At 39.6% G+C, this 12,664-nt stretch overlaps 1 protein-coding gene across 6 annotated transcripts in view; it reads left to right on the top strand.

The window, feature by feature from the left end:
• The window catches only part of LOC136864377 (BLOC-2 complex member HPS3), a 360,759-nt gene that overhangs the window by 111,556 nt on the left and 236,539 nt on the right, over window positions 1-12,664 (top strand). For all 6 annotated transcript variants that reach the window (XM_067141299.2, XM_068226258.1, XM_068226259.1 and 3 more), the window contains one exon: window positions 6,738-6,903. In XM_067141299.2, coding sequence (XP_066997400.2) covers window positions 6,738-6,903 — 166 coding nt within the window. The remainder of the gene's footprint in view (window positions 1-6,737; window positions 6,904-12,664) is intronic.

The following is a 12,664-nucleotide window of genomic DNA, read 5'->3' as shown; positions in this document are numbered from 1 at the left end:
GTGGGAATTGGTTTTGTGTCTATCTTGACGACAATAATTATTTCACTATGCTGGTCGTACTAGCTTACCCACTGCCCTATTTTCTTATTCATTATTAAACCAACTCCTGCATTTCCCCTGTTTGATTTTGTGTTGGTAATTCGGTAGTCGCCTGACCAAAAATCTTGCTCTTCCTGCCAACGTACTTCACTTATACCAACTACATCTAACTTTAGCCTATCCATCTCCCTTTTCAGATTCTCTAACCTACCACAACGATTCAAACTTCTAACATTCCACGCTCCGACTCGCAGAATGTCTGTATCCATCTTCCTGATGATCACCCCCTCTCGTGTAGTCCCCACCCGGAGATCCGAATGGGGGACTAGTTTACCTCTGGAATATTTTACCCGGGAGGAAGCCATCATCAGTACATCATTCATACAGAGAGAGCTGCATGTCCTCGGGAGGTATTTACGGCTGTAGTTTCCCGTTGCTTTCAGCCATGTAGCAGTATCAACACAGCTAAGCCATGTTGAGTATTATTACAAGGCCGTACCAGTCAATCATCTAGACTGCCGCCCTTGCAACTACCGAAAGCCAGCTACCCCCCTTTCGATGAACCATTCGTTAGTGTGGTCTCTCAACAGATACCCATCCGATATAGGTTGCACCTGCGGCTCGGCTATCTGCATCATTGGGACACGCAAGCCTCCCCACCGCGGCAAGGTCACATGGTTCACAGAGGAGGGCCTACACATAGCGCTGGTGAAAGTTACTCACGGTTTTTTAAAAATTTACATTTCAGTTGTAAATCTCTATTTTCACAGGAAATTAATCAGAGTTCAAAATACTGATTTTTAATTTTCATCCATTCTGTGACAAGAGACCACCAGCATTCTAACTCCTCATTCAGTAATTAAATTATTATTTACATTTTAGCAATATAAATGATTGAAAGTTCACGCCTAAGACAGCATTGCAACATAACAACTTGCCACAATACATAAATTAATAGGCCTATAAATGCTACAACAAAATACGATCGTAGTTCTCAATCACAAAAAAGATTATTATTATTATTATTATTATTATTATTATTATTATTATTATTATTATTATTATTATTATTAGCGTATTATGTGTACATGACAATCAAAATATACAAACATAATACAAAATATACAAATATACAAGTTGGTGACAGCATCAGGACTTCACTTTTATATTTTAATGTCCAAATTTTTTATCCATGTAATCACTTCTGGTGTTACTTCAAAAAATTGAAGTTGCTCACGTCTGTAGGTTTAACCTCACATCGCCCTACACGTGACCCCTGGGTGGTGCTAAGCGAGCAACAGAGACTAGATGCCACCGTACTGTCCTCAGCGACCTCACGGCAATGACAATCAAAGAGTTAGCCCTTTTCAGGGCGCAGCATCCTACACATGGACAAAAAAGATAAAAGGAACAAATGAACTTACCTCTTTGCAGCAAGCTTGGTAAAAGACTACTCTTCCTTCTGTAGTGAAATCTGGATCCCCTGTGATCCACTGCTTCAGCCAGTAGGATTTCAACGATTTTTCCTTGGGGATTGCTGCAGATGCACTTTTTCCTCTTCACAATATATCACAACACATTCTGAAGGTAAAGCGTACACGTACAACAGTTCTCATTGAGAGGAAGGTAGGGGATGTGGGTTGTGCAACAGAGTTCGACGTTGATTGGTTCTCGCATATGTCTTAGGAGGTTGGAGGGGTTGAAGGCTTTGAGGTCAAATTGTTCCTTGTTTCTCCTGATGGAAATTTGCCAAGCAATATTTCTCGTGTCTTCCGAGAATTTCTATTTTTGTTTGTGGGGTAAAGAAATATTGAGAAATGAGAAGATAATTCTGTCGAGCACACCAGCGACAATAGGGTAAATATTGGTAATTTTGTGCTAATTTGACAATTATTTAAATATTGCAAAATCATGCGCATATTTAAACAATTTCAAGTTGTATTTCGTTATACTGACATTTTGGTCATTAATATTTGTGGATGAAATAATAGTTTAACTTATCTGCTCTGTGCAGCTTATGCCTTTTGTCACATCTGACTACCATTGATTATTTCATGATATCCTCGGTAAATCCGTGATAGTATCTTGGGAAGTATTTTAAAATACTATTAACTATGTTATTTATTCTATAAAATAAAATATTCCTTATTTTATCAAACAACCACTACAAAGACATGAACAGAAAGTATAATTTGTGTGGCGGGGGGCAATTAACGACAATAAAGCAACTCCCCGTCGCAAACATCATGACACAGCATCATTCATGTTCATAAAAAATCGCAGTAGAAAACTTTCATATTTGCAAAACTGTCAAACTGATTCCAGTTCCAGCATATTGGGAATATATTTATATATTCTTTGTTCCATCCCCACCGATAAAACAAACGGTTTGCCTCGTTTAGGGATGCAGTGCCTGACGTCTTCATCTTCAGTCTGTTTAAAAATATATTTTAGATTGGACCATGACACCTCACACTCTTTATAAAAAGAGTAGTTTTGCTCCTTTACCAGCCTTACTGATTTAAACAAAGTTTCCTTTTTAGTATTGACGGTACTTCGTAGGCATCTAACGTGGTAGAGAAAAAAAGGGCATGGTAAGTTTGTAATACCTTTGTTAATTCGTGATATGTTAATTTACTTAGATATGTTTAAAACATGCATATTAACACTATTATTTATATGTCAAACATTGCAAAATTATGGTATTAAATATGTGAAACCGAAACACATTTTGACGCCATGCTGGTTAAAATTGTTCTGCAAAATACTAAAATTCCAGTCTGAAGAGGTAAGAACATTAAATGTGAGTACAGGGGCCAATGACCTAGCTGTTAAGCCCCTTTAAACAACAAACATCATCATCATAAATTACAAGTACAATCCGATGTTCACAATAATAACGAAACTTGGTAAAAAGTACGGTAAAGTTGAATGTACCCGTATACTAAATTATAGCTTTTTGTCCTTCTTCTCTTTGTAGATAATGTATCTGTTATTAAAATAACGCAAACATTTCACACCACGAAAGACAACAACCACCTTCCCCCGCATAGTAATAATTCTCTGTGACCCACGCTGGGTGAAAGTAGAGAGCCTAAGGGGATGTTTCCAGAAACAAGATATACAGCATTACCTGTGAACGAACATTTGTACCTTTAGGACGAAAGATTACTTCGAGAGGGAATTTCAAAAATTTATCACGAAATTATAAGGTTTATCTCATAATGTACTAGAAGAAAACCGGGTTTTTAAAAATACAGTCAAAAGGCTTTGAATAAGCAATTATACTCCAAATAGGCACAAACCCCTGAAATAGGCTTTTGTAGGCACAATAAAATGAATGAAATCTAGCTAAAAGACCCTAAATGGATTTATACCTCCAAAACCTTCATTTCTTAACACAGGAATAAAATAGGCAAATTCCCATCTCTGGTCACGACACATACTGCTGAAAAACAGGTTTAGGAACCAATGCTTGCTGAATGAGTTATACAGACACAACGAGTCTTAACGTTTATATTTCTTTCATTATTTGTAAGGAACACATAAATACATTGACACAACACTGTTTATAAATGTGTGGAAGCTATTACATTTCAAAATTTTAAAATGCTTCCTTGAAAACTTGGAAAGATAAACTTAATGTATTATTTCAAGTAGTCACCAAATATTAGACTTTTGCTCAATTATTCACTTACTGTTTTGTCAGGACTATTTATTGAGTAGTAAATAAGTTAGTGCCAAAAAATGCATGGTAAAATACTTTCGGTCTTCACTAAATATATTTCCTTGCATTCCCGCATGAATGCTTGAAGAGAGCACATCATGGACGACAACCAGGAGCCTAGTCCCAAGTATACTAGTCTCTTAGCCAACATCAGCAGTCTACGGTACAATAGTACCCCCATCTCACCGCACGGAGCGCTCAGCCACGAGCTCCTAACACACCAGCACCACGCAACCCGTCGGACAGGATCAAAAATCAATACTTGCTCACGCCTGCCAGCCATTCACGAGGCAGGACCAAGTCATCCCGACCAATAGCAATTTGTCAGGCTCTCAGTACGGTTACCGGTTCGCTTCTTGTCACTGCGAGATCAGTATAACCATACCGGACCCGACCGTAACTTGCTGAGTAGCAATACGCGAAGCCGGTCCTCTTACTGAGTTTGACCGTTCCAGTGTTCCTGTAACATCTAAGTACAGCCTACTCAATACCACCCACGCAGTAGGGACAACCCTGGTGGAAAGAGTAGCCAGGACACCGACATCCCAGACTACAACTTCCAATCATCATCATCAATGTCCCACTTCAATCGCCCGAGTGTGGTTAACAAGCCTCCTCCACTCCTTTCTGTCCTTCTACTTTTCCTGCTCCATTACTTCCGCCACATCCAATCCAGCTTCTCTAATGTCCTTCCAAATCTGATCCATCCACCTTCTTCTCGGTCTTCCAACTGGTCTCTTTTCCTTAACTTCTCTTTCCAATTCCCTTCTTGCTACTCGTTCCTTTCCCATTCTTTTTACTTGTCTGAACTATCACAGTCTCGCTTTCTGTATGTTCTGTACTAACGGTTCTAAATTCCAAATCCTCCCCAAATCACAGCCATGGCTAACGAATATGAAAACCCCAATTCACCCTTCCACAAACCACTATGAATCTGTCTCAAAAACCCTCCTGTGTACACTGGAATCAACCCAATAGTCATTCCCTCCATTCACTACACCCCAGAACAAGATGAACAGCTACTACGTGCAGAACACGACCACCGTAAACTTGTAGCTTTCGCTATTCGTAATGTGCACCACCACATCAACTACGTACAAGAAATAGACAACTGCTACATTTTAATATTTGCACATGAATACGAAGGCTACGAGTTAATTGTGCAAGCATTAACTATTCATAATGTTGAATACCAAATATGCACAGATGACATCAGTATATCAGAGAAAGGCACTCATTCCAAACCAAACACTCTTAAAGTACAAACAAATTCTCCCCCTCGGAAATTTACTAAATACACACAGAGACTCAAAAACACCAACCACCAAACTGCACAAACAATGCCATTCAATAAAGACATAGTTACACAGACAAACATTACATTACCACCTGACACAGACACCAATCTCCATTCACCACCCTCTCCACCTCAAACACTAACAACGGCAACCGAACCCGGGACCGAGACCTTATCAGCCTCGAAACCAGAAACACAAGCCAAGTACACACTGACTAGGAACAGGCGTAGAAAACCTGCTCCCAAGTCACAGGAACCACCAACACGTAACACCCCCGCCCAAGAAACTCGAACTCACACACCTACCAGGCCATCACTCATCACACAGTGCTACAATTGTCTAAAATTAAATCATTCCGCAGCAGTATGCTCAGAACCCACCCGCTGCACCAGACGTGGTGGTTATGACCGCCACACTGATTGTGAGGTACTAAGGGACCAGGCGAGGTGTGCAAACTGCCCATTCCTTAAAAAGGCAACAAAAGCATACTACAGACATGCACAACACCTCAACATGTACACAGAACCTCCCCCTTCTACTAAGCCTCAAAATCCCACCACCCTCAAACCCAAGTCCTCTCATCACCTCCCACATCCATCAGCCCAGCCAAGATACATCAACCCTTCTCCATACATTACTTCTAAACATACTTTCGGCCCAAAACACATCCCTATCACACCCACCACCAAACCAATACTACAGCCTACAAGCCTAATCCCCCGCCCCCCACACACACCAAGTAAGACCATCCATACCACGAACCAAGACCCTAAAGTTCTCACTTCCTAACCATAACAGAAGAACTGGAACGACGGGTACAGCTGGGGCAGAGCGCCATAAAGCTGCTTATACGGATGCTTATAAAATGTTACACCCACTTCTCACTTATTATTATTTTTTTTTTTGCTAGGGGCTTTACGTCGCACCGACACAGGTAGGTCTTATGGCGACGATGGGACAGGAAAGGGCTAGGAGTGGGAAGGAAGCGGCCGTGGCCTTAATTAAGGTACAGCCCCAGCATTTGCCTGGTGTGAAAATGGGAAACCACGGAAAACCATTTTCAGGGCTGCCGATAGTGGGATTCGAACCTACTATCTCCCGGATGCAAGCTCACAGCCGCGCGCCTCTACGCGCACGGCCAACTCGCCCGGTCTCTTCTCACTTATTAACGATCACGTACTGTACAATAAGTAGCATAAGATCATTAACTTAAGCAACATTTGGCGTGGTCAGAATGTGGATGGGTCACCATCCAATACTGTCACACTGTAACACTAAATAATTGTGTCAGCCATACCATTGCAGAATAACCAAACCCCTGGCAACAAACACGCACACAGAAATACCAAATTTATTTCTTCACATATAAATTAACATATCACAAAATGAAGAACTAAATCACTTTTTCCAAATTAGTTTACTGAAATATTTTTATATCAATACCGACCGAGGAGTGCCAATGGGCTCACCGGTATTGGTACATCACATACCACCTATCTCTCCGGAGGGTGGTGAATATATTTTATATTGTAGGGTTGCATAATTTAACAATGAATGATAATTTTAACATTAAAGGAGGAGGTTGATTGCTTGGCCTGTAGTACTGTTGTTAACTTTATTTTTTTAAATTTCATGAATATGATTCTTGTAATGTGTTGCAATCTTCTTTCCAGGTGTGGGCTGAGGAAAATGGAGTACTCAATATTCTTCAGCTTCAAATACCATCATCTGTTGTAAATGGGAGCCCTAAACAAATTTATGCAGGAAGTGAAGAGTTCAAGTGCCTACTGCTCAAACCTATTTTTATAAAGGAGTCACAGGGCAAGAAAACTACTAGAGGTGGGTAAATTCTGCAAAGCTGGTGTTGCTTATTAGCATGTTCTCTCTCTCTCCAAACTGCGTATCACCAAAGCTTCTATTTGCAGCTTATAACTGTCTTCTTTGTTGCCCTGTGCTTTTCTTACATGAAACCACCACCAAGGCCTTTTCATAGACACAGCTACATCCATCATATTCATAACGTAACTCATGTCTATTGCCATTGTTCCCTCATGTTCATACCAGCTGTCATTCTTGTGCCCTTTTTTATCACAGTTATTTCCACCCTATGATGATGATGATGATGATGATGATGATGATGATGATGATGATGATGATGATGCTTGTTGTTTAAAGGGGCCTAACATCGAAGGTCATTGGCCCTCCACCCTATGAATAAGACATCCAAAGTTGATTAGCTTTCATTCTAATGTTAACTGTGCTTCAACTTAATTCAGTTTCTCTCACTTTGCTGCTATCCTAGAAGATTGCTCATCCTTAGTACTTGAAATGCTTCTCCTGGTTAAAGCTTGTATTCCTTATCTGGCAGTCAATCTTCTTAGATAGTTTACTTTCTTACCCATCACTTTATTCTTGTAAAAGCAGTATTCATGTTTGAACTCTTTTCAAGTTCAAGATAATAGTTTTCCAATTTTTGTCACATTCTTCCAGTGCAACCAGGTCAGTAACATAAGCCCCACTGCTTACGAGTTTTCACTTTTACATTTTATGTTTTTCAGTAAAATATGATATCAACTACAAATGATAAAGGTGGAAGATTCCAGTCTCATCTGACCCTTAAAATTACTTTTAGCTAGGGATTCATTTTCAAGAACTCTCACTGCATCTAGATTGTCAACATAAATGCTTTTAATTACTTTTTATACATTTAATCCCATAATCCCTTTGTATGACCTATGTTTTGTTTTTTTCTTCTGTATTTCATCTTCTCTAAAGCTACTTAACGTAAGCATAACTACCCCTTCCTCTTGTAAAATATCAAAGTTATTTGACACATTCTGAACACTTGGTCTTGCCAGTTACTTATTGTCTGAAACTACAGTTTTCATACACCTTACTCCAGTAATGATCTCATTCTCTTTCCCTTCATACTTTGGTTTTTATTACTAGAAGTACGATGAGATTAAATCTTTAGTCCAATTTGTAGGCTCTTTACCTATTACCTTTTGAAATCATTTTACAGTTACATTACCACTATAATTCACTATTTATATCCATCTTCCATTCCACTTCATTATAACACTTCAGCAATCCTTATATTTTTTGTTTATATTCGGTTTGTGTTATGGCTGTCATCCAACTGAATTCTGAGATCCAAAACATTACAAAGAAGTCTTGTATTTACATTGAAGAGGATTCAAAATATTTCTTCCATTTCACCAGTGTTTCACTACATTCTGCAGTGACTTCCCATGATTGTCCATTTCGTTTTCCCATTATTTTCCAAGATTCTTTATAGGTGCTTCAGAAAGAATTTCCTGCTTCCTGGTGGCCATGAAAATAAAGTGGCGTATGGCTTTTAGTGCTGGGAGTGTCCGAGGACATGTTCGGCTCGCCAGGTGCAGGTCTTTCGATTTGACTCCCGTAGGCGACCTGCGCGTCATGATGAGGATGAAATGATGATGAAGAAAACACATACACCCAGCCCCCGTGCCAGCGAAATTAACCAATGATGGTTCAAATTCCCGACCCTGCCGGGAATCGAACCCGGGACCCCTGTGACCAAAGGCCAGCACGCTAATCATTTAGCCATGGAGCCGGACCTGGTGGCCATACTTTTCTAGCATATTTCCAAACTCTTCTCACAATATCTTTGTTTTTACTGTAAAATTATTTGTTTGTCTCTCTTTCTTTCTTTTATGCAATTTCCTCCATCTACAGCATTTCTTGCTTCAAGCCACATTTTACAGTCAAATGTCAATACATTGAATACCAGTTGGACAAATTTTTTTTAGTTGAACGAAATAATTCGTAACCTCCATCTGTGGTTCCATAATTTTGTATAAGCAAACAGCGGTAGTACAAAGATTTCATTATAATGTAAAAAAATACATTTCCCTTGATCAACATATCACCAGTTGAACAAATTTATTTTGTACACATATCTCCACTTGCTGTGTATTGTGAAACTTAAGCTGCATATAGATAAGCCATTGCATCATTGCAGTATTCTTACAAGGCATGTGGAAGTATGGGAGGCGACTGATAAGCCTAGAACATCTCAGCAATTTCACCAGTTTTCTAAATATCTTGTTATCTCCAATACCACCTACAGTCTACTGTCAATCTTTTAAGCGGGCAAGTTGGCCGTGTGGTTAGGAGCGCGCAGCTGTGAGCTTGCATCCCGGAGATAGTGGGTTTGAATCCCACTGTCGGCAGCCCTGAAGATTGTTTTCCATGGTTTCCCATTTTCAGACCAGGCAAATGTTGGGGCTGTACCTTAATTAAGGCCACAGCCGCTTCCTTCCAACTCCTAGGCCTTTCCTATCCCATCATCACTATAAGACCTATCTGTGTCGGTGCGACGTAAAGTCACTAGCAAAAAAAAGAAAAAAAAAAAAAAAAAGAAAAAAAATCTGTTACTGCTAATGGGAGGGTGAGTGGGGTGTTCAGGGAGAGTTCCAGCATGGAATTACTATAATTATATGTACAGTTCTGTATATTCCCCGGTGTGGGTATTTCTCATTGTCTTGCATGATTAACAAAATTGTTTTGTCGTTGTATGTTGTATGTTTGTAGCGATTACAATAACTGATTCTATATTGTAAAACTGGATTGTTGACAGTTATCTCATGGCCAGTTAACAAGTGCTTGTGTACTGTAAATATTTGAATTTTAGGCCCTTCATCACTAATTTTTAGCGTGCAGAGAGGACGTTCTGTACATACAGTACCTATGTCAGCTAACTTAACAGGGAAGAAAAAATGTAAACAGGTCTCTTTAGACTAAGGTCACAAGAAATCAAACGTTGCAGAGAAATATTTTATCAGCACATCTACACTTTTGATATTTTTTAAAAGCCAAAGAATGTAGAGGACAATGTTGAAACTGATGTCATCGATCCACAAAGAAAAAGAATCGACAAAGCTATTAATGTATGGTTTGTCTTCGGGGGGGGGAGTTAAAGTCGCTGGGCCAAAGCTGTGCGCTCAAGCTAGATCTTTAGCATCATCTTTAAATGCCACAGACTTCAAAGGCAGTATGGCATGGTTACATTGTTTTAGAGAGAGATAATAAAAAAAAATATCATCCACTGTACTGTGAGTGGGGAAGCAACTAATATGGAGTTTGTAGAGACTTGGAAGCAGGAACAGTTGATGGTAGCTGGGAAAGATTATGCTCCAGACAATGTATTTAGCATTGATGAAACAGCATTATTTCATAAAATGTTACCAAAGAAAAGCAAAAAAGTGCATCAGTGGGAAGAAGTTGAAAGACAGAATAACATCAATGCTGTGCATTAACTCCCCAGGCACAGAAAAAATGCCCCTTCCGCCCCTCCCCCCCCCCGGCCGATTATTGAAAAATACAAATGTCCAAGGTGTTTTAAAGGAGTAAATTCCATACCATGTGAGTACAGCCATAATCAGTGAGCATGGATGACAGGTGAAATTTTTTCACTGCTGGCTGGTTGGACTGGAAAGATAACCCCTCTAAACAAAAAATTCTTCTTCTAGTAGACATTTGCTCTTCCCATAGCAATATTAGAAAGCAGATGGAATTCATCAAAGTGATGATGTTACCAGCCTGTCGATCAGAGGATAATCCATGCAACCAAAGTGCATTCGTTACCAGTCATGATTAATTCAGCAAATTTTTGCAAGACTCGTTGTTGGAGGGCGTACAACATAACCCTTCTACAATCCAAGGAAATGTTCACGACAATGTGGTGAAGCTTGACTTTGACATTGATAATGAATTGCTGGTGGAAATCTGGGATTTCATCTGTGATCGAGCATAAAGGACTAAATGAACCTGCTGATATTGTAGAAAAGCTGGGCCCAGAACTTTGGAGAAAAATATGTGAAAAAATCCCACCTCTGCAAATGTAACTGCAGACGATTTTATTTATGAAATGAAATGGCGTATGGCTTTTAGTGCCGGGAGTGTCCGAGGACATGTTCGGCTCGCCAGATGCAGGTCTTTTGATTTGACACCCGTAGGCGACCTGCGCGTCGTGATGAGGATGAAATGATGATGAAGACGACACATACACCCAGCCCCCGTGCCAGCGAAATTAACCAATTAAGGTTAAAATTCCCGACCCTGCCGGGGATCGAACCCGGGACTCCTGTGACCAAAGGCCAGTACGCTAACCATTTAGCCATAGAGCCGGACATTTTATTGATGTCAGCAGTGGAGTGATTGTGCAAAACAAGATTGCAGAAGAAAATAAAATTCACAGAGTGATGCAAGCCAAGCAAGATGGGCATGTGAGTGAAAATGGTGAAGAAGACGGCATACTAGTGCTAATGAAAGAAAAATCGGTCTCTTTCCAATGCTGTAAGTGTTTTTAGTGAACTATGGAATTTTCTGGTTAAATCAAACAATCTTCCCAGTCATGTGATGAAGTGCACAAGTCTTATTGTTGACTACCTAGAAGTGTCCATTGTAAAATATTCAGTGCAAAAGAAGATTACAGATTTTTTTCTCTAAATGAAACAGTTGAATGACACTACAGTCAGTATAAAATTCAGGATTCCTGACAAGTTTAGAATGGTTTGTTGTTGTGTACATTTAGTTCAATGATCATGTTGTTAGAGTCATCAGTCCATAGACAGGTTTTATGTAGCTCTCCATGCCACCCTATCCTGTGCCATTCTTTTCACTTCTATGTAACCTACATCTGCTCTAATCTGCTTGTCATATTCATACCTTGTCCTACCCCTACCATTCTTACTGCCTAAACTTCCCTCAAAAACCAACTGGCTTGGCAGGTTCGATCCTGACTCAGTCCGGTGGTATTTGAAGGTGCTCAAATACGACAGCCCCATGTCGGTAGATTTACTGGCACGTAAAAGAATTCCTGCGGAACGAAATTCTGGCGTCTTGGCGTCTCCAAAGACCTTAAAAAGTAGTTAGTGGGACGTAAAGCAAATAACATTATTATTAAAACCAACTGAACAAGTCCAGGGTGTCTTAACATGTGTTCTATCATTTTATCTCTTCTTCTCATCAAATTTAGCCAAATCAATCACCTCTCACCAATTCAGTTCGGTATCTCTTCATTTGTAATTTGATCTATCAATCTCACCTTCAGCATTCTTCTGTAACACCACACCATGATTTTGGTAATATATTAATTACCAGCGGCAAGAAATTTGAAACTCAAAAACGCAAGAAAGACAACAGGCCCATAGTGAAAGGATGTGAGTGAATTTTGGGAAGATAAGAAGAACAAGAAGATCCAGAATGCCAATGCTAAATAATGGTTCTACGTGCTCCTTAGAGGGCCGAACGCATGTATATATATATATATATATAATTTCATAGACCCTGACATTTTGTTATACCAACATTTGACTGTATATGCCTCCTTTTTCTGTTAACACACTATACTGATGATAACATCATTTCACCAAGATGTACTATTTTCCCCCACCATACTCTACATCAGGCATAGATTTAGAAATCTATGATGTAGGTTCTTGAGGAGGATAAAGGTAGACAATGTATCATTATTATAATCAGTTGGAGAGTAAGAAGAACATAAATGTGACATTGAAATCATAACCCAGAAGAACGTTATGTCATTTGTAGG

This window comes from Anabrus simplex, chromosome 2 (assembly GCF_040414725.1).
Source record: "Anabrus simplex isolate iqAnaSimp1 chromosome 2, ASM4041472v1, whole genome shotgun sequence".
Lineage (NCBI taxonomy): Eukaryota > Metazoa > Arthropoda > Insecta > Orthoptera > Tettigoniidae > Anabrus > Anabrus simplex.
The sequence above is the reverse complement of the archived record's forward strand: the minus strand, read 5'-3'. Positions and strand labels throughout refer to the sequence as shown.